Genomic DNA, 23,537 nt, shown 5'->3' with positions numbered 1-23,537 from the left:
TTGACGCTCTCGCCGGTGCCGGTCTGAATGCACAGTTACTCTTGTCTCTCATTATTCTATATCTATGAATATATCTATAAACATGCAGTCAGACTTAATACTATTTAATAGAAATCAAATTATTAATGTGACAGTTATAGTTTGAAGTAGCTCTGTATCTCTTCTCTAGACATACACTTGAATGTCGTGTTTCTTCTCAAATGCGTTAGTACTGTTTTATAAGAGCATGACTAATAAAGCCCTATGCAGTAGTATAGGCTAAGATATCTGCGCTTTCATACTGAACTCATTGACTTTAATGCGCGCGTGCGCGAGAGAGAGAGCGCGAGTACGCGGCTCACTATGCAGACACATGCGCCAGCGAGACAGACACGCAAAGTGAAAGTATACCCCGCCACCTTTAACTCTACGTACTCCGTGGGACACATGCATCCTTTCCATATGGATCACGGATCAACAGCAATTCGTCACGTTACTTTCAAAAGTACATCCGAATCGATACGGAAGGTGCTGTATTGATGCGCGCATCGTCAGGCGTCCATGACGATGTATCGTCGTATCGATATTTTGAACACAGCACTAATTAATACGCCTTCAATCTACATGTTAGGTGGTTTATAGGTGAACTGTTAAGTTAGCAAAAGCAATGGGCGGCTGTCTTGCATCTCCGCCGGTCCAGGCAAATTCTATTGCATTAAAAACGCAGTATTTTCAGATTGGCATTGTAAGTTACTTTAAATACATTTTTGTCTGCACTAAACAAGTGAATTTTGCCTCGATATATTCAGAGATGATAGACAAGATAATAATTTAACGAAACCCAAATTTTATTTTTTATTTTTCTGAAAACGTTTCAGCGCGACATCTGACGGGTTTTCCCAGAACGCATCGCATGTGTCTGTATCTTCTATGAGCAAAACAATCCTAAACAATAGCGTACCTACTGTTACCCAAACACAGAGATTGATTGGTTCCTGTCTGAGCCCAGTACCACAGCTGAGCATGACTTTCCGAATGTTTTCTTTCATGCTCTCTAAATCCACTCATTGGACTCTGCCAAGCCCAGCTGCATGTTATAATGAGCCCGGCGGTTTCTTAGCAACCTTGGGTGGCCCACTACCCTACATCCCTGAGAACACAGACGCTTTGAGACGCAGAAGAGAAACACAGAGCACTGACAGAACCGTGGACAATCCAAACACGTATGGAGAGAGGCTAGAGGGTCAACACATTTGTCTTCATTTTTGTAATGGATTAAGACAACCGTTTCCCTCTCTTAGCTCATAGGTCTACAATGGCCATTCTGTACAATGAAGTGATGAACTAAATAAGAGAATTTTGTGATTAGCTGTGCTTGTGGTTCATTATCCTTGGAACAGAAACAACTGCTCTGTTTTATGACTTAAACAATGCAATAGCAACTGGATTAAACAGTGTTAATCACTTTATTTATTTATACGGAATGAGCTGATTCAAGAATTTTCTCCATAAATAAGATTCCTTAACCCCTTAAGTGGCGCAGCCCTTTTTGAGCCTACACATGAAAATGCACTCTTGGAACTAAAATGGTTATAAATCATGAATTTTTTGGAATACAGACCTAAGATTGGTCTTATTTGAAAGAAGACAATTGGCAGATTGCTATTATGAAAAGAAATTACTAAAAAAAAGTTTTTTAGAAAAGTTATTTTAGTTTATGATTATTGTTATGAAAAACTATAAAAATGTCATAATGATCTTTTATTAAAAAAAATACAAAAAAAATATATATTTCAGCCTAGAAATTTTATAAAGTCAAAGTCCCAAGTCTCATCAAGATTTGTACAAAGTTTGATGTTGATATGACAAAAAATGGAGTTCCTGTGACTCTTTTAGCTGCTATACCAGAATAACCACCAGGGGGCTATCCTTTAACACTTAGTTTCTGGATCTGACATTTGACACCACAACAGACACTGAGATGCTTTTTTAAGTTTTTTTTACTTGTCCTATAAGATAGACACAATAAGAAATGACAAATGGACAGAATCATTATAACAAAACAAGAAATTATTTGAAATGTATATTAGAAACATCATAGAAAAAGCCTATTAGAAAACACACTTTTCAATTTTCAACAATTTACAAACTATTTACAATTTTTTTTTAATTTCTAAATATGAATTAACTATTTACAATTGAATTTTCCATAACAATTATTACAAATTTAGTTCATTGTGCCAGTCATTGAAACACTCTCGTGCTAGCAGGAAACACAAGAACAGATTGCATGCAGGGCACTTTACAGAGGTTTTTCGATGACAAACATGGCATCTTCTTCTTTCATCTAACCCTGGTTCAGTGGTGAATGTTGGCCTGTGGCACATGTGGCCTGACTGTCCTTCTGTGGGAACAGAAGATGAGGTGGACGAAGCAGAACTGGAGCAGCTTTCATTCTGGGGCATCCAGTCTGCAAGCTCCAGAACCAGTGCTTCACGGAATTCCCTCTGCGTAATCCGCTTTTGGTTGTGTAATGCAGCCAGCTTCTGGTGGAGTATAAACGCATTCACAACTGCGATATCCACAAAGTGGAAAAACAGGGAGCGGTACCACTTTCTGGTCTTGTGTAGCACTGTATAATAGCAGATGAGGGCATCAGAGGCGTCTACTCCTCCCATGTTTCTGTATGAAAAATAATGGGAAATAATTCAAATCTAAATAATCATAATTATTATTATTATTATTATATAATTGTTATTATATAAAGGAAAACATAGTCAAGTAGATAATGTATAAACATATCTGCACAATTTCTACACAACAACACCGAATAAATTAGACTCACTTGTTGTAGTCAGACACCACAGTTGGAATGTAAACATTCTGTTCTGTCCATCCTCCTTCTGCTGTCCTCACCCTTCTTAGTACGGTCTGATCTCCGTTGGCTGAATGGAAGGAGGAACACATCAGCACCTCCCTGCTGTCCTTCCATTCAACAAACAGAAGATTGTTATGTCGAATCCACCGCATACTCCCGCGGGGGGAATTTTTGGGCAGCTTATTGATGGTGGTTGCTGGGAAGCCTATCCGGTTTTTGCGAATAGTTCCACAGGCCCAGAAGCCCTTTTGACGGAGGTCCTGGAACAATGACGGGCTGGTGTAGAAATTATCCACATATAGTTTATAGCCTGTTCCTAAGACCCCACTGTCAATCAGCGTCATCACTGATTTGTAGCTGAGTCCCTTGCCTTGTTCGCACTCTCCTTCAGGGGCTTTTCCTTCATAAATAAAAAAATTCCATGTGTATGCATGGTGGGAGTCAGCCAAAACATACAACTTGTAACCCCATTTTGTGGGCTTTTCTTTGTGGTACTGCTTTAGACTTATCCTGGCTTTGGACGCGACCATCCTCTCATCTATTGAGATGTTTTGATGTGGGTGGAAGTAAGTTTTGCAGGCGTCTTGAATCTGGTGATAGACTGGCTTTAGTTTTCCAAGTCGATCATAGCCAGGGGTCCCTTTTTTCGTCAAATTCTCAGCATCTTCTTTGGGATCACTTAGATGAAGTGTTGATGATATTGCTTGGAATTTCCTGGATGACATGACTGTGGAAGGAAAGCCTATTTTGTAAAGTCTAGAACCATTCCAGTAGTCTGTCAGTTTTGGAAGCTTTACTAGACCCATATAGATGACCAGTGACAGATAGGAGTACAAGTCCTTTAGGGACATGTCCTCCCATGGTTTTCTGGTTCCTCTTGTTGCCTGATTACCCTGACGTTCAGCTGCATAGGCATTGGAGTTGCGGATAATTGTCTGGCAAGTCTCCGAAGAAAAAAACAGCTGAAACAACTCTAAAGGACTATAGTTTTCCGTCAATATGAGCTGAGGGCCAGGGGTTCGAGCTGGTCTAAACACTGTATCAGGTGGTGAAACATCAGGTTCATCACTGGTGTGCCATCTTGGTCCATCAGTGTCAGTGGAAGTAACGGGTTGGGTCTGTCTCCCTCTTCCTCTGTATACACCTCTTCCTCTGCTTTGTCCTCTTCCTCGGCTTTGTCTTCTGTCTGTGATTTGCACAGTCCTTCTGCCTTGTCCTCTTCCTCTGCTTTGTCCTCTTCCTCTGCTTTGTCTTCTGTCTATGGTTTGTCTTCTGTCTATGGTTTGCACTGTCCTTCTGCTTCTTCCTCTCCCTCTATCTCCAATTCCGCTGAAGCGAGAAGCTGTGGTAGCTGGTGGCATTGCTGAGGAAGTTGATGGTTCATCAGAGTCCTCTCCGAAATCTTCATTCCTATTGTAACAATATATTACAAATCAAATATAGTACATATAGTAAATATTTTTTCTATATTTACACATCCACATATAATGTTTTACTTACAAAGTTCAGGAGATTCAAATAAATCTACCAAACCATCATCTAATTGTGATCAGCAGTCAACAATCAGTGTGTCCACGTGACTAGCATGACTTGAAGCCTAGGTAGTCAGCTCATTCACACCCCTCACACTTGCCTGATTACTTATTTGTAAGTGTGAACTCAAGAAATTCTATCTATTTTCATTTCCACTCACTAAAAGCTAACTAAAATGAGCAAAGATTGTATAAGAAGCAAAAATATGTAAAAACTTACTGATATGAAGTTGAATCCAAAATCTCCTTATCAGGAAAAAGCATGTCAGACTCATCACTGCTGGATTGATGATGTTCCTCTTCATCACTCGATTTGCAGACTTCTTCCACTACTTCTAAAAGTGTGTACCGCTTTTTAGGTGTTGGTAAAGCCATCTTCTGATTGTGAGTGAAGACTGAGAATGCAGTCTGTGTGTTCTGGCTTATTGCTGGGCATGTTTATAAACAAAAGGTGCTGCGCATTCTATTGGATAGTGTTTTGTCAACAAAATGCAATTGTTGGCTAACTGATGCTGAAGTCAGAGCCCTAGTAACGGCTCTGTTTGGCTACTGAGACTATCTTGCATTTGCATTACTGGATATGATACTTTGTGGGCGGACTCTTCGAAACCAGAGGACTACTAACATAGCAACTCCTAAAAATTATGGCTTATTGCAAAGCAACTAAATAAGTGTATTTTTTTACAAATGAACATATATATTTTTTTTTTACTTTCATCCTGAAAACCAGAGCTTGAATGAAAAAAGTGTGTATCAACTTTATGTGACAAAGCTTTCATCTCTTGTTATGATAGTTTTTTGATGCACACTCTTGTCATTTATGAATCAAGTAATCTTCATATGTAATTTATTTTATAAAACACTGAAAAAATATGTATTCTAGGGTCTTAGACCTTTCCAAAGATATAAAGTTTGTCAAGATTAGGAAAGCATTTACTAGCAAAATACTGAAGTAAATGCAAGAGTCCTGCAGGCAGTACCAATTTCTTATGCACACTTTTGTTATTTATAAATCAATTACCCTTCCTACATAATTTATCTTATAAAACACTGATGAAATATGTATTCTAGAGTCTTAGACCTTTCAAATAATATATAGTTTGTTGTGATTAGGTAAGAATTTATATTCAAAAAATTGAAGTAAATGTAGGCGTCCCGCTGGCGGGGCAGTGACACATAGCAGAGCATAATTTATTTTTAAGTGCACTCTGTTCATAAACAAATTAATTACTCTTCCTACACAATTTATTTTTTAAAACACTGCTGAAATATGTATTCTAGAGACTTAGACCTTTCCTACAATATAACGTTTGTTAAGATTTGATAAGAATTTACATGCAAAATATTGAAGTAAAGTCAGGTGTCCCGCTCACGGGACGGCGCCACTTAAGGAGTTAAAGAATATAAACAAAATGCTACTTGAAAAAACATCTGCAGAATTCCACCTGACCCGAAAATTATGTGTTAACTACGCTGATGACTGCCAGATTAACTCATCTGACTTCAGAAGCACAGATGGCAAAGATCAATCAAATTCATGATGAAAGTATGTGGCGAAAATTGGGGATTGAGTAATAAAATCATAGAAAACCAACAGACCCACAGCCGTAGAAAGGCAGGTATGTGTAAAGCAAACTTTAAGTACAGCTGAACTTACCATGTCTAGCTCTTGAGACACTTGCCGCTTTCGCAGTTCCTCCATCCGATCGCTGACGTCGCTGAAGTATGTGTTGTAGTACTCCGAGTACTCTTGTGCCAGGTCATCGATATTACCCAGAGAGCCGTCCTAAACAAACAGAGATTTGAGTGAGTACAACCTTTTGCACAGCTGAGAATGAGACAGGATAGTAGGAATGTAACGTACAGTTAGTATATATGTAATGACTACTAATTTCTCATTAGCACAATTTTCTCCCATATTTACAGTCTCAGAAACACAAACACATTCACACAAGTAAAGCTGTAGAAGCGCTTAATTAAAAATGTGTCACTGGCACGCGATTTTAATTAGGGTCGCAAGAGCGGCGCCAGCCAAAAAACGATTTAATACAATCATGCGCACCCACAAAAGAGCATGCAGCATGCATCTGCTGCCACAAGAGCCAAACTTTAGCTGAACTAAACATCTACCCTTCACATTCCATCCTCACATACTTTAACACCCTGATCATGAGACCACAACATTTTTGTGAATTTCTGTCTTTAAATGATCACTTTAAATCAAGTTGTGTTTAGTGTTTGATTAAGATGGGATCTTGCGCAATGTTGAGTGTTTTCTTTTCGCTCATGCTTAAAGCGTTGCAACAGACAAATACAGTGACCTACACTATGACTTTCTCTGACCTACGCAGCTGTCTTGTTGTAAGTGCACACATTCAACTGTGGTGCTGCCTGGCTCTGACTTCAGCGCAAGTGTGTATGGGTGGGTGTAACTTATTTTTCATCAAGCATGTGACATAGACGTAACAGCATATGACCTCAGACTGCTGAAGAAGAAGCTATAAAAAACAAAGATTCTGAGTAATGGGTGTTTTTCAATTTCTTAAGAAAAGTAAAAAAAAACATGCAATTGCAGGTGTCAGGTTCTTGTAACTTCAAAATAAAGCTTTATAGTAAGACAATGTTCTCTGCGCTTTTCTTGGGCTGGATCTGTGCTGGTGCTACTAGATGCCCTTTAAAGTCCTGAAAAGTCAAAAACAAAGGCCTTCTTCCCGTGCAGGACCATGCTGACAAACACACATATCCTGTCATTGTATGTATGGGCCAGAGTCTATCTCACATACACACACACACACACGTAAATGTCTTATGTGTAGACATGCACTTATGCAATTAAAGGAGCATTTCTCCCGTAGAAACATTAATCTTTATTGAAAGTGTGTCATATTTGTAGTCGAAATGTAGCATTCATTTAGAATTTGGTGCCTATTTTACTGAGAAAAGGGGTGTTTGTAGTCTCACCCCCTCAACAAAGATATTGCACTTCCTTCTTTCAATGATGCAAAATGATGATTTTTACATCATTGAAAGAAGGAAGTGCAACACTGAAATCTGTATTTCTCCTGTCTCAGCTGCAACTGCGAAAATGATGCATGACCATTCAAAAACATGACTGGGGTTCTAACTATACAAAGCTTAATGCAAATGGGTGAAGTGTCCCTTTAACATTATGGATAAGAAAAAAAAAAACACTTTAGATTTGAAGTATAACATCTTTAGTACAGCACTATAGGAGCTATAAAGTTTGGGCTTGTGTGTATGGATTAAACAAATCACATTTACAACTAAATAAAAAAGTAGTGACACCTGTGCATAGAAAACTATTTAAAAGTCATAAATTATGTTTATTAAAAAACAAAACAGGATTTAAAGTGTTTCATAATATTTCTCAGTCAATTTGTTCTAGCTAAACTCCAAACAGATGATCTCAGAGTACTGAGACTCCCGATGGTACGCTCCTCTTTCTGAGAAATTCCAGCTTTTGCATTCCGATCTGCCGGCCTGCAGGATAACTTCAGCTATTCGGCAAAACATGATCCGAATGTTTGAGGTTCATATGGTGGATGTGCAATTAAATTGCTTCCATCAATCACATGAAAAATGTCACATGAAATGCGAGGTCTACAATAAAAGTGTCACTTGTCTTCCTTACTTTACATTAATTTATAAGAGAGGTGGCAAAGAACCGCTCAGGCATGACAAAATTAAAACTTTCCGACACTAACTAAGCCTTGTGCTTCATTCCTTAGCTATTAGACAGGCTTGTTGAAACACACAGACGGTATTTTTCTATCCAAAGTTGCGCATAATTGAAATATCACATCAAGTTAGACAGTAAAGTAATATTACTGAACCGTTACAATGAAAGACTTTTCCCATTCATTTCAGAACTTCATTTCAGAGTTCTGTAAGCTGGTTAGTCCAGTTATACCATCTAACACGCATTACTTTTTTGATGTGCATCTAAGGACTTATTCAGTTAAAGCGTTTCTATCTTAGTCCCTGTGCGTGTTTTCTCTTATCAGAAAATAAATTTATCTGACTCAATTGAACGCATTTGTGTTTTATGCACATTTTTATCATTAATGTGCATCTTGGCATTTCCATCCAGCGTTTTTATGAAATGCTGCAAAAAGCACATCAAAATATGTGGATGAGATAGTGAGTGCAGCAGTCTGCTGTAATGATTAGGGACGTAACAGTATTATAAATTTCGTGGTATTGCGGTATCAAATTTTCCCGGTAGCACCGTGGTCACATGATTCTGTAAAACGTTAGGTCTTCCTAAAAATACATGTGGATTTTTTTTCCGGCCAAGTGGAGCGAGTGTATGGCCGTGGGAACTACAATTCCCATAATCCCATGCGTGCCACTCTGATGCCTCTCTTCAAGTGGAGCGACAATGACAGACGCAAAAGAAACGCGAATTTTAAATCTGATGTGTGGAAAAAGTTCGCGTTTGCTGTGACAAAAAAAAGAACAAAATGTGATGGACATACAAAAAACGAGTGTGAGTAAATCCGTGAGAAGAGTGTGTATGCCGTTTCTTAATTAGAAGGCAGCCTCCTTAGGTCGCATATGCAGGCTGCACCTATCATTACATGCCTGGTGTATTTAAGTTAACTGAGTATTACATTCGCAAGTCATAAGAGTGTTACAACAATATACGTTTAAATAAGAATAATAGTCAACTTGAAAAATGTTAATATTCTAAAAATAAGGTCTTCATGACGTATGCAGCCTACAAATGCGACCTATGGAGGCTGCAGACTTCCGATTGGGAAACGCACCCGTGTATTGAGTGAGCTGACCTCAGCTCTAGGTCCAGCTACAATAAGTAAACTGCTATTTTCATTTTTACTGGGTTGTTTTTGTTTTTAGGAATTGACCAGGAATCTTAAAACCCATCATCTTTTCTTGATTCTACAATCACTACCGTTGCTTTCATGGGAGTACAAAGAATTAGCATTAATAATAATAATTAAAAAAACTAAAACCTGACGGATTGGGAGTTGTTTAAAGTTGACAAACTAAACTGAAACTTTTTTTTATTTTATTACATGGTCTAATTATTTTTGTCCTTTTTATGAAAATTGTAAACGCTACACTACACTACACTTTGTACATTGTAATGTTCAGTCTTGTTTAATAAACACTTATGGCAGTTTTCCCAAGTCTTCATATGTTTTTTCCTTCATGTAAATGGTTCAATAATTACCGTACTGTGGGCATCCTACCGAAATACTACCGTACTGTGAATGTTTGATACCGTTACATCCCTAGTAATGCATTAAAGCATTAAATGATGGTGGAGGAAAGGCTTTATACAATCTAAATTGAGACTCATAACTTCATAGTTGTATTAAATAGGCAGCAAGAACGCAAGCTACAAAAAACAAGAAAAAAATATGAGATACATACTGCATACTGTTAATATAAATTAGCCAACAAATAAACAAACTAACTACCGTACTTGATAATGCAGCAACAATTAAATTTAGTGAAATTAGTCAAACAATAATATTGTAACATCTAAAAGACACGTCTAAGCCATTTAGTGAAAACAACATGACATAACTAAAGCTTAAATCTTTTACAAAATTCAGTAAAATCCACTCAAATATAAATTTGCATTCTCTTAACATTTACATTTATGTATCTGGCAAATGCTTAAATTTCAGACACTTCAATTTAACATTATAGTTAATTGCAATACCAACAAAATGTCCATAAAAATAATGTTAGCTACTAAATCTTACCTGTAAAATGATAAAGCTCAAAGTTCACTGCCAGGCGATATATTTTCTTTAACAGAATTCACCTTTCAAAGCCTACAGCGAACGGCCAGTTTGGACTGCAGCCCTCTACTTCCTGATTGAATGACGTCAATAAAACAGTTTTGACTAAACTCCGCCCACAGAAATGTCAGACGCCAGCTAAGCTAACAGCAAGCTAAGCTGCTATCGAATCACAACACACTAAACAAACTACACAATCAGAACTCGATATGTATTTCTGAAGGAGGGAATCATAGAACAAGGAAGACATCAGCCGTTTTGAGGAGAGTGAAAACAGCGCTATAAAAGACAAGTAAATTGTGTGAAAATTACATGAACACATGTTATATTGCGCACTGTAAACACAATCAAAGCTTCAAAAACACAGAAAGAACGGGAGCTTTAATAAGGTCAGTATTAGCGCTAATCTTCATAGGGAAGCACTGCTCAACTCATGATGTGTATTAGTTCAGCTCCATCTGTTCAACACATGTCTCATATACTTATCATTCCACACATTCCAGGCCTAGAGTGAGGTAATGTTGCGAGCTTTGACGTTTGAACCAAGTCTGCTGGATCCAGCTGGGCATTTCATTTGATTACTGCACTAATTCAAAGCTCATGCCTCGTCTATAGAGGGGGTTTGAAATTAGAGATGGGGAACCAATCTTGCGCCCCTGAATGTTAGCTGTTCGTGAGCTCGCAGCTCTAAGATAAAGAGTAAGATCATTGTTTTGCAGACATGAATCAATATTTGAACTCGTAAACAACACCACCCGACTGCTGCTGTCCAGTCTAAGAAACAAAACATACATTGTAACTGGACCTTAAAGCTAAAACATTCAGTGGAGAGTACACCTAAACTACAAAAGTTTATTAAGATTTTTATATGCAAAGTCAAGTTTGGACCAACATGAGGCTCTTTAATGAATTAAGTATTTAATTACACATAATGAATTCACGAACATTGTAAGTATTGCTAAGGCCAGTCCCAAACATTCCTGAAAAGTCAATGCTTTCGAGTCTATGAGAACAATCTTGATTAGATGATCCAAATGGTAAGTGACTGAGATATATAAACCATGCAAAACATCCTCTCTGACAAGTTTACTGCCTACTTAAAATATCACTTCAAGCAGGTGGAATTGTCTGCGGTGCAGCCAGCCAGCTGTTGTTGAATTATAGCCATAGGCAAATGTTATAATAATAATCATTATTATATATTGGACATTTGTTTATAAAAGGCACAGAGATCAAATATTCTGGAAATTAACAGCGCGCGTTAACAGACCTGGAGATTTCACTCACTTTTTTGTATTTTTTTTACCATTACGACATCTAGGATACAATGTAAAAGTACAACATCTAATTACACTTCTCTAGAATCTGCAGTAACTTTATAACATCTCAAAGTCTGAGCCACCCAAAACATGGACCCAATTCAACGCGTTCTGTAACAGTTTTTTCTTTCTTTCATAGGAACATTTCAGGTATGGATTGCAATGACTGGAAGAAAGACCGATCACATATTACTTATTATTATGCAACCCAACTTTAACCTTAAACTGTGAAATGAGAGCCAAATGTGTAAAACTATCTGTCCTCACATGAAAAGATGTTCCTTCTGTCAAGTCACAAAGCTTGGATGTCTGCAAACATAACAACATGAAGCCTTGGCTAGGATGGAGAAATTAAATACTTAAGCAAGCAAAGAACTAAGTTACATAATAAAACACATACGAAGAAAGCAGTGAAAGGAGAGGCACCTAGAAAGAAAGGTGAGAACTTTGAAGAAATGATGAGAGGAAATCCACTGAGAGCCTTGGATTCATGCATTTACTATTGTAATATGCCAAGATCACCTGCTCAGAAACAAAGCATTGTGTCTTCAAAGGGTAGGATTTATTTTGCTTATATATTCATACAAACAAGCATTTGTGATAAATAATCCCTTAAATCCAAAACCATCACTGACTTCAAACCTTTTTCTAGGTTCTTTAGATAACTAACGGCAGCGTTCTGCAAAGATCAGATCCCATTTCCCCTGCTGGCTCTCATTCTGAGAGAGGAAACTTGTTTTAAGGCAAACAAAAAAAAAGTTTCATTCTTGGCTGGTCTAAAACAAAACAGTTTCATTGTGAACTGAGCAAGCGGGGCTGATAAGAACAATTCTTTTCACAGCACTCAAATCAAGGGAAACACATTTCAATCTGAACGCAGTTTTAAGACTAGAAAGAAATCCATTAGCAGTTCAGACATAATCTTAATTGTAACAAATGTGTTGACTCATTACTGAAACTCCTAAGAATGTCTAAAAGTTTTATGAGAGCATGCTCTGTGTATCTTATGATAAATTAAGTTTTGGTAGCACCTAAATCAGGCAACCTTGCTTCTGGTGAGCTACTGTCCTGCAGACTTCAGTTCCAACACACCTGTCTGTAATTATCAAACAACCCTGAACACCTTGATTTCCTGCCTCAGCTGTGTTTGATTGGGGTTGCAGCTAAAATCTGAAGGACGGTAGCTCAACAGGAGCAGGGTTGGAGACCTCTGACCTAGATTTAGGGGCGCACTCACATTAGGGCTAAGCCAAACAAACCGTGCACCAGCGATTACGATTGTCCCCCCTCCCTACTCCCCCAGAAAATGTACTCACACTGTGCTTGAGCGATCAAAGCCTGGGCACACTTTTGTCATTAAGATGCGCTTGTTTTGAAGAAAACAGGAAGTGCTCTCTTAAAACAGGAGCCCATCGTACTGTTAAGTATGAGTCTTTTCGTGCACGGTGACACACAGCCCTCTCACATGCCTATCATATTGCTTAATTGATCTGTTGCGTGTGCACCTCAGACATTCACGTAAACCTGCTGTGCACATCAGAAGGTTTTTGCGAAGGTAGGTGAAGATGAGTGGTCGCGCAGTTGATGTCTCTCATTTTGATTTCCAATCACATTGCACGTTCTGAGCCTGAGCCCAAGTGAACCGCATTCAAGCCCACCTCTGCAAGCCGGCCAAGGCGCGATTAACCAAACCGGGCGCAGTTTGGTTTGGATAGTGTGAGTGCATGCGCACTTACAGCCAACATCACCAAACAGCTGTGTTTATAGGCTACTTTTAACAAACTGTTGGTCTCTGTGACTGCAATGTGCAAACAATGATGAGTAATATTAAAAATATATATGTATAAAAACATATGTATAGAATATATGTATAGAAACTTTTTTTATTATTTACTCACCATCATATTGTTTAAAACAACACTTTAAAAAGAAAAGTTTAAGAAAATGTGTCCTTCAGTGTTTCAAGGAAGAAAAAAGTCATTATAATGTGAATGTGAGTAGATGGTGTCATAATTTTTTTTTAATTTTGGGAGAACTTCGCAAATATAATAATTTTTTAATATAATAATTGCAAATATAAACTCACAAGTGTCACTTTAAGAACAACTACAAACCGCAAAACATTTAACGTGTAATCATTCTTAAACAGAGAAGACTGCCAAACTGCACTCCCTTTCAATAAATGATCATAAATGCTTATCCCTATACATGTCCTGACACAACTACAGATAACTACCGAAGACAGAATCCAACTTGTGTGCATAGAAACCACATCATCTAACTGTCAATAAAACCAGAATTTGTTAATTACCTTCTGCCTATGACAGAGACACATAAAACAAAACCATGGGAAATTATTCACAGCCTTCAAAGTAACATGAGGATGTGGGGTTTGTTGACGTAAGTGTCGTAGGAAGGGCAAAAGTGGACATGAGCATTATTTGAGTCAGACTACAAAGAATATGTAGGGGTGGACAGAAGTTTGTCGGGGGTCCTGTCACACCCTTATGAATGTAGCTTCCTCGGGATATCCACAGAGGAAGGGAAGAGGGCTGACGGAAGCATAAGAACAAGGGAGGAAAGAAGGTGAAGGGGGAGAGACAGAAAGAGAGGAAAAACGCCTGAGGTGTGCAAGAATGTGTTCAATTAACTAGAATTGAAAGTGGGCCTTACCACACAGTTCATCCAAAACCAAAAAACTTAAATACTACAGCTATGAATGCAGCAGGTGTAAACAAGGTCCAAAATATTTTTGATCTGATCAACATATCCACAGGTAGTCAAAAAAGCATGTGATGATGACATCACATTTGTAAACGCTAAACCACCTGCATGAAGCATATTCAAGAACACAATCCACTATTCTTTAATTTCACACCAACATGGCATTCAGGAGGTACCCTACACTTAAAATCCAAAAAACGTATGGTAACAGAGGATTTATATGAAGTGCATGTAGCTCCAACAGACAAGTCAAGGGGTTTAATTAGGTTTGGGAGGCCTTCACTGTATAAGGTGAGAGCTCTGGTTCACAGCAGAGAGGCAGAAAGTCTGTTTCACACCCACCTGATTCAATTTAGGCTACAGAGAGGACAGTGCAGCAGACTGTGAGCAATCTGTCCGTCATGAACTGTATTGCATTCACAATATGTGAGAAATGTGTAAGCTGAAGAAATCTTTGGTTCCCAGCAGCCCACATCATCATATACTTCAAATACAAGCTCAAGCTTTAACAATGCTTTCAATGTTGCACATATTGTAAACATGGGATGAGTTAAGTATTCTTTGATCATTTGCAGTTCACTACATTGTAAATGTCATTAGCAGTCTGTGAATCATTTTGAAACTATCCTACAACCTTTTAACAGATGTAAATTGACCTAAGTGGAACTACTAGATGATGCAGACGACATTTAAATGATGAGCAGAGAGGTATTCTCATTATAGATCCATAAATTGGGCATGCACTATAAAGGTGAACCCTTACTTTTAATATATCTTAGTAGATGCAGCTCTTCAAGTTCTTTTTTGCAATATTGGCAGCATAATAAATCCAAAAAGCACCAATTTAATTGGCCGAGTTCTCATCAAAACATCAATTTAAATTTACTAGCCTGTCAAATATGAAAAGCTTGTAAAAGAGTCAGATGGTCTAAATGTCAGCTTAATTGAAACCATGTCAGGACATTTTTCTCTTACAAAGAAAAGCGTGTGCATATAGTTATCCATAGACATAGTAAACAGTAAATAAAATGGTATGCAATAGAAACTCTGCATGATAAATGCACTTCACACAGGCAAACCAAACTACCGGTTCCTAAAACAACTTAACCAGAGAGAAAGTTTATAGCAAATTCTTTATTTTGTCCCTATGGATGAAGTTCAATGAAAAGAGTGAACATTTACAGCTTCTAAACATAAAGCAGCTGTTTTACAGCCAAAGCACATGGATTCATTTAAAGTTGCATGTTTCATAAACAATAGCTGTACTTTATTGTTAAGTATGGGGGGGGGGGTAAAGTTACAAAGTTATTTTGGCCATTTTTTCCCACACAACTTATTTTACAGAGGTCCTAGCTGTTCAAGCAACTCAGTTTAATTATTTGTTATCCTGTATGTGTTAATATCAGATTAACACTACAGGAGCGATAGGAGTATACACATGAGAAATACTCTGAGGAAAAACCCAAAAGACTAATTTTTCTCCAGCAACCTGCCATCAGGAAATACACCAGCTGTGGGACCAGGGGTGTGCACTTAAAATTAAATTCATTACTAATGTGTGTCAGTATTTTGCAGTTCAAGATTCAGTTGAAGTAGGCTATCTGAGAAGGAAATTAAATTAGGATATTATTCTTGGGCACTTGACATGAAAGCAACACATACACACAATTACACAGACATCACTCACACAGTGACCATCAAAAGACAAAGCCATTTACACTGGAAATGGATGTAACACCTTCAAATCTTCCAGCTGGGTGTTTAACCAAACAAAAGTCTCAGGAAATAAGTGCATTGTCCTCTTTAACGAATATCAGGACGACATTTGATAGGCACAACTTGGCCTACAGGGCATTGTTGTGCCCAGATTATCTAAAGTTGTTTCAACCCGTCTGATCCAATTAAATGTGCAAATAGACGACAACAAAGTCAAACAGAAGCGAAAACACACATTACTAAGAACCAATGGCCACGATGACCAAGAAATGTAAAATAAACTCTGGAAAACACGAGGATTTACTCGTTTATCAACACACATGGAAAGTGCTTCAGTTTACCAAAACAATATTATCCGCACCTTGCACGTGCGAAACAATGAACTTAGTAAAACATACAAAACACGTTGAAGTTTCTGCGCTGTTGAGCCGCGTACACAATAGTGCACGTGCACCGCTGAACGCGCGGACCGTATTAAAACAAGCGCTTTAAATTGCATACCATGTGATACGATTCCCTGAAGATTTCTCAACTTCTTCTCACTGTCAGTCAGCATATAAAAGCACGTACACCTTCAAAAGCCCCTGTTCATAGTCAGCAGAAGACCTCCGTTCAGCTACAGTTGTTTGTTTTGGTGGACGGGCTGAATTAACATGCGCATAGCATCAAAGCGCAACCACCTCACGCACAATGAGCTGCAATAAATTAAGACCCTTCGGGTTGAAGGACTTTCACAAGTTGCCTTCCTGTGACACCCCTCCCCCAACTCCAAACTTACCAGCATCCCCATCACGTCCGACCACAGCCGGGAGAAACTGTCCGACGATGAGCCACCGGCCGCCTGCGGCTCCTCAGGAGCGAACACTTGATCCTCCTCCATTGTCAACAACTGATGAATTTACAGCCTGGGATTTCAAATCGACGACTGTTAATCCCAAACCATCAAGTATGCAAAGATGTCCTTTAAAATCTAATTTAGTACGTTTGTTTACTATTCTCTGATATGTATTTAAAAGTTGATGCAAAGTATTCCACCAAAGTATTAAAGTGCATCATCAATAAGCATTTTCTCCATACGTTCTCCATTTGCATCCAGTTGAGCACCCTGCACTTGTTTTCAAGTCAACCGAAAAACTTCAACTCTAGTAGGCTACAGACGGACAGATTTCAGCGCTTCACTTAGCACTTCGTCGGTGCGAACGAACAGAATCTCCTAAAGTTCCCTATAGTGTGGGATATGCAATCACTAAACCATTAAAACCCGTAGAAAACATTAAAACCGATCAAAACGAAGTAAACAAAGCTCCTAATGCATCCATAACATAACCATTCACTAACAAAAGTGAAGAAAACCGCCCGGAGCGAATAGTTTCTGCTTGTTGAGTTCTCCAGACTCCCCCCTCTTTGGAGCAATGGTTCACTCCGCCCAAACAACACGCGCAACATACTCGCGCTTCACTGCAACAACACACGGCACAGAAAGACAGATCCACAGAAAAGTTCAGCAAAGCTCTGACGACAAACACAGACATTTGGAAAAGGGCATTGTACCTGTCTTTCCTTTTCTCCTTTCCAGTAATACTTTCTCAGCTATAAACAGACACAATGGTACAAAGCGGCATTTTGCTTTACAATGGATTCAAAAACAAAAGCGTATGAAACAATATTTCAGATGCATGACGTTATGCATTTTCTATTCATGGCACGCCTGAAAACATTTATCAAACACAGAATAACCAAAAGGAAAATTAACTATGGTTTCATTACAGTTAAAGTCTAATAAATCATGTTTTTTGCCAGATTGATTGTTATAGTTTTAATACAAACACCATGGTTTAACTATGGTTATTGTGGAGAGACATATTATAATAAATGTGTGGTCATCATTAATCATGATTATTTTTCATAAGGGAAGCATCTCCTTTATTTTTTGAAATGCTATTGTAACATAAAAATGTCTAAGGTAAAAAAAATCATTATACTTGTGAGACATTCGTCACCTCAAACTAAACTAAACTAAACACAGAAGTGACATAAAAAAGTCACTTAGCCTCAAAGCTAGTTTAGTAGGTAAAACCCGATCAGTAACTCGTTAAACATAACATCATGATCTCTTATGTGCCATATGACATGGCATATGGATGCCCTGGAGAAGGATTTTAAGGCACAGCACTTCAACTAAGTAACGTCTGAGCTACTGTGTAACCCGAGTAAACTAAACAACAGGCAAAACTGAATAAATATGCGGTGTGAAATTGTTTTTCAAAGCACATGCTGTGGATATTTCTTCTGTCACGGTTGCCTTTTGCAATGAAGTGGCTATACATGTCTGTTCTTTCTCTTTTTTGATTCCCAGAGACGGGTTTTGTTAAACCAGCAACAGCTGCCTAGTCTCTTGACAGATGCCAGATCCGCCTGAAAGAGAATTTGGTTTAATTTCTCTTCTTAATTTATGTACACTGTTTTGATTTGTTATTGTTTTGTCTTATTCAGCAATACGAATGTATAAACATTTGTTTTGCCAGTAAAGCCCATTGAAACGGACAGGGAGCTGACAAGAGCAAATGAGAATTTGAAAGAAACAAAATGCATTTACTGTAAATAACAAAAAAACATCCAACAAAGTCTCATGGTAATTCTTACATATTTTACGAGGGGGCTATTCTTGAAACATCTTTTGACTTGAGGAATCTTTAAACAAAATAAGGAAAACATGTTTATCTTCCCCAGCAATACTGAGAAAAAAGCGCTTAAAGTTTACTGGGGATACATAACTACTCTCACATCTATGTGTGAACAGGGAACATCACACCATACTGGTTCACACTGTAACTGGATACTAGAAATGGCACCATGGGTATTATATTATATAACTAGTAAATCTGCCCCTAAAAGTGATATCCTCCTCTCTCTGTCTCCTAGATGCACACATAGACAAAGCACATACCTCTTACACAAAATTCATGGCCTGCTCTGATGTAAGGGAGATGAATTTCACAGACTGGGTCACCAAAACAGCTGCTAAACAGGCTCGGTGCTTACAAATGTATAACACATAAAACACATGCTCCCCCTATAGACCACTTTGCAAGTAAAGTTTCTTACCATTTTTACCCTATGCATAATTGAGTTGCCTACACCACAAACAATATTGATGTGACTAATAAGTTATGGCACAATGAAGAGCTCATGCAAACGCTGCTAAACATCAGTCAAAAATGAGATAATGATATTGACAAAATGAAGCATTTCAATTACTGACTCATAACCTTTTAATGGCATTCAAGTGAAACTACTGAACCTAAACATAAGAGCCTGATAAAAAAAATGTTATTTTACAAGGAAACACGTCAGAAACACTAAAAAATGGTTTTACATCTAAACTCTTCAAACAGTCATCAAAATAATTAAATGACTTTTCTATTAAAGGCTTAGAAGAAATTGTGTTTTTTGTAGAAAACATTCCAGGATTTTTCTCATTTTAATGGACTTTAATGGACCCCAACACTTTAAAATTGCAGTTTCAAAGGACTCTAAACAATTCCAAAGGAGGCATAAGGATCTTATCTAGTGAAACTATTGTCAATTTTGGCAAGAAAAATAAAAAATATGCACTTTTAAACCACAACTTCTCATCTTCCTCCGGTCGTGTGACGCGCCAGCGTGACCTCATGTAATATGTCATCATGTCAAGAGGTCACGAATGACGTATCGAAACTACGCCCCTGTGTTTACAAGTGTGGAGAAAGAGGACCATTCCGACGTTGTTGTATGTCGAAATGATACTAATTGATGTCTTTGTGTCCGTTTATTGGTTAAAATGGCCTGCAAATGTGCATTTTATATATGTAACACGTGACCTTTCAATGTCATTACGCAATTACATGAGGTCGCACTGGCTCGTCACACATTCGGAGTAAGAAGTTGTGGTTTAAAAGAGCATATTTAAAATTTTTCTTGCCAAAAATGACAATTGTTTCGCTAGATAAGACTCTTATGCCTCGTTTGGGATCATTTAGAGTCCTATGAAACTGCAATTTTAAACTGCATTAAAATGTTAATTGTTGGGGTCCATTAAAGTCCATTAAATTGAGAAAAATCCTGGAATGTTTTCCTCAATTGATTGAACAAAGAAAGACATCAACATTTTGGATGACATGCGGTGAGTAAATGATCTGGATTTCTTTTTTAAGACAGTGGACTAATCCTTTAAGTTACAGCAATACATCAATCAATTTTAAGCAGTAAGGGGACAGCAAATTTGATTAAAACAGGGGCATATCTACCATGAATTTAATCCCGCAATAATCCTCCTCCAATATTTATATAATGATTAAAACAAACATGTACAGTGGACAATTCAACCTAGCCTCAATGATCACCAAATCATTGTTTAAGAAGCAGCAATTTTAGGTACAGTTTTAGGTACACTACAGAGTTCCTCCACAAAAAGTAAACAGCATTTTGGCCGCACAAAGATTACACTTTTTGTTGAAATACCATCCAGACTGAAATGAAATTGTTTTCTTAAACTAAAAGACCTTCACCTGTAATCTAAAAACACTCAAGCACAATAAAGAATACTGGGTTGCATAAAGCACATACAGATCTTGAGGAGGGAAAGTCAACACAGCTGCAACTGATTCACACAGCACCTATAAATATAACCAACATCAAATACTGGGGAAACCGGCTCCTTATACTATGAACATGTGAGTGTCATTGTTTGCTATGATCATAACAAACGGTTGTTCCAGACATAATGTGCACTTTGGACTGCTGTATTGGGACTTATCCATGTAAAGTAATGAGTAGAAAACAAACAATGCAAACAATAATCCAATGGTTTAAAAAAGCTTCTTGAATAAATGCAGACATCATAATGCCATAAGAAGTCCCAAGGAACATCTGAAGAGTTTGTATTTTCTGCATTGATCTTGGGGGTCTATAGATCTTTGTAATGGATGTAAACATCGTAAAATGCAACACAATTTATGAGGTGATAAATATGTATGAAACCGTACAATCTTATTCGGTTTGCTTTTGCCCCAGTGACGTTGGGTTTCAGGTAGTGGTTAGGGCTGAGGTTTTATTTGTTTTTTCCCCTCATAATCATGTTTTTGAAAGTCGGAGCTAAGAATGCTACACTGTTCTTGGAGCCTGAAAATTAAAACAATAAATTACCAAAAATATAAGCGGGTTGTGCAAAACTTTGTGAGTGTTTTGCATTCCAGTTTGTGAACTCTTTTGCTGCGTTCTGCATGAGCAGATCCCATGTGGACTCCAACCGTCAAGTCACTTGTTTATGTCTTTCTCTCTGCACCTGTGGTGCTGATGATGGTGCAGTTGTGTGATACGCACACAGTGTTTCTCTTGCAGGCCTTTGATTGGTATGCAACTGCTCTGTGCCGGAACTACTTGGGCCAGTTTGGCCCGGTTCTCTGGATCTGTTTACATGAAAAGTGCCAAAATACTGACCACCTGCAGTCTGAGGTTCTGCAGACAGCCAAACATCCCTGTGATCTGCTGTAATAAAACTCTAAAATATGGATATATGCAATAATTTGACTATTAAAGTGAACTTACTGATTATGTTCATCACAGAGCATTTAATGATCTTCTGCATCAGAATATTACAGTCACTTAAAATCTATGGTACATTTATGAGATTGTTTATACGTTTTAACCTATATTCATACAAAACAATACTTATTTTACATTAAAATGGAAAAGATTTAATTATTATGCATTCTATACAATATGAAGTATTAAGACACAACGCATATTCTATAGATTCAATTGATCACTTTCATTACAAATAAGACAATGTGAAATGCATCATGATATCATTGGATTAGCCAAAATATGGGTGATTTTGTTATAAGTCTCTTGCTCTAACATTTTTTATTTCCTGGACAGGGTTTAGATTAATCCAGGACTAGGTATTAGTTATTTTGAGACATTTAAGTAGTTATTACAAACAAACCTTACAAAAAACAGTACTGTTGTGCATCTTGAGACAAAACAATGGTACTGATATCATAAACAGTGCAAGGTGTTTTAAAATATAAACAGCTCAAACATGCACTTTGGTCTGGGACTAGGGAAAGTCCTGTCCGGGAAAACGCCCCTTAGTGTACACATTCAATTTTATTTTCCATGGCTTGTCTCCTTTACCAGTCACTCAAGTTTCAAGGAAATGTTTTCCTAAAGCACTTGGTTTTGTCATTATCCCTACATTCCCTCTTGGTTCCAAGCACTAAAGGGTACTGAAATGCCAGTTATCCCTGTTTTTTTGTGTTTATGAGTAAACAGCTAGCTGAAGCGTGTTTGTTTCAACTGTATTAGTCTGGCCAACTGATCTCAGTGTTTGCCTGTGTCTGGACAATCCAGCAGCCTATGTGCGCTCACATTTGTCTGGGGATTTGGTACTGTGTGAACTTTAATCAGGGTAAGGCTGCTAACTGGTACAATAAGATGCACACTAATATGTGTTTATGTGCGTTCATGAGCCTGGTGATATCTTGCAATTAGCAATGATATTTTGTATAATTGGCATAGCAAATGGCTAAATACTTTTTTTTTTTACAATAAATCTGTTCATCAGATAACATTGACTATTTTAAAATTACTATTTGACATTTGGTTTATAAAAACAACCAACCCTAAACCAGTTTCTGTTTCTAAAGAAGTCACAGAGCAGAGAAATTATATCCACATGATGATTTTATAATACTGGTATGCGTTTGTGAAACCTCTCATCCTGGGATTTATTTCTCCCAAAGGAAAGTTACAAAAAAAGAGCACAGCCACCAGTGTGCCTAATGGAAATGGGTCATTTGATTTCACATAGAGCTGACTACTGCCACCTGCTGGTTACTATTATAATTACAGGCTGATGAGAACACAGCAGTACTAAAAGCAACTACTGTTGGGGTAAAAGGCAAAATAAGCATTTCCCATGACAACATTAAGCCAAATGAGTCAATCTATGGCACAAGTGCATTTCCAAAATGAAAAGGCTTTTTCAGTACATTTCATAAGATTTGTAAAGTGTCAGACAAACAATATGTTTTGCATTGTGCAAGCTATCAAATCATTAAATGTTTATAAACAAATATGCCCCTAGAAAGGTAACAGTTTAACTAATTTGACTCCACAGCCCTCATGCTTAATTTCTTGGATTTTTTTTCTATAGAGTTATTGAAATATCAATTTTAATGTATCTGTTTAAATATAAATCAAATCTATAAAAAACATTAAGGGTAGGCTTTTTCACGGCAAGGTAATTTTTGCTAGTTGAGAAGTTTCACGCATGAAAATTATGTTAAATTTACATTTCGGCTACATTTAGCCGGTGCTTTTATCCAAAGTGACTTACAATTGGGAGGAAAAACAATAGAGCAATTTGTCTTAGGGAAGGAATGGTATAATAAGTGCTATACAAAGTTATTTTCAACACAGGCTTTGTTCCTGTAGCTCACTGGTAGAGTATTGTGTAAGCAGCGCAGCTGGTAATGGGTTTGATCTCAGTGAAGAAACATACCAATAAAATATATAGCTTATAGTGAATTTGGATAAAAACCTCTGA

At 37.6% G+C, this 23,537-nt stretch overlaps 1 protein-coding gene across 7 annotated transcripts in view; it reads right to left on the bottom strand.

Annotated features, from left to right (window-relative positions):
• The window catches only part of sash1a (SAM and SH3 domain containing 1a), a 292,094-nt gene that overhangs the window by 58,143 nt on the left and 210,414 nt on the right, over positions 1 to 23,537 (bottom strand). For 4 of the 7 annotated variants that reach the window (XM_073811407.1, XM_065255958.2, XM_065255959.2 and 1 more), the window contains exon 2: positions 6,047 to 6,175. In XM_073811407.1, the coding sequence (XP_073667508.1) occupies positions 6,047 to 6,175 (129 nt within the window). Of the gene's footprint in view, positions 1 to 6,046; positions 6,176 to 16,447; positions 16,636 to 16,724; positions 17,334 to 23,537 lie in introns of those variants that run through there. The other 3 variants (XM_073811408.1, XM_065255960.2, XM_073811409.1) reach the window with 3 other exon arrangements.

The sequence above is a fragment of the Paramisgurnus dabryanus genome, chromosome 12 (genome assembly GCF_030506205.2).
Source record: "Paramisgurnus dabryanus chromosome 12, PD_genome_1.1, whole genome shotgun sequence".
Taxonomy (NCBI): domain Eukaryota; kingdom Metazoa; phylum Chordata; class Actinopteri; order Cypriniformes; family Cobitidae; genus Paramisgurnus; species Paramisgurnus dabryanus.
This window is presented reverse-complemented; position numbering and strand designations above follow the sequence as displayed.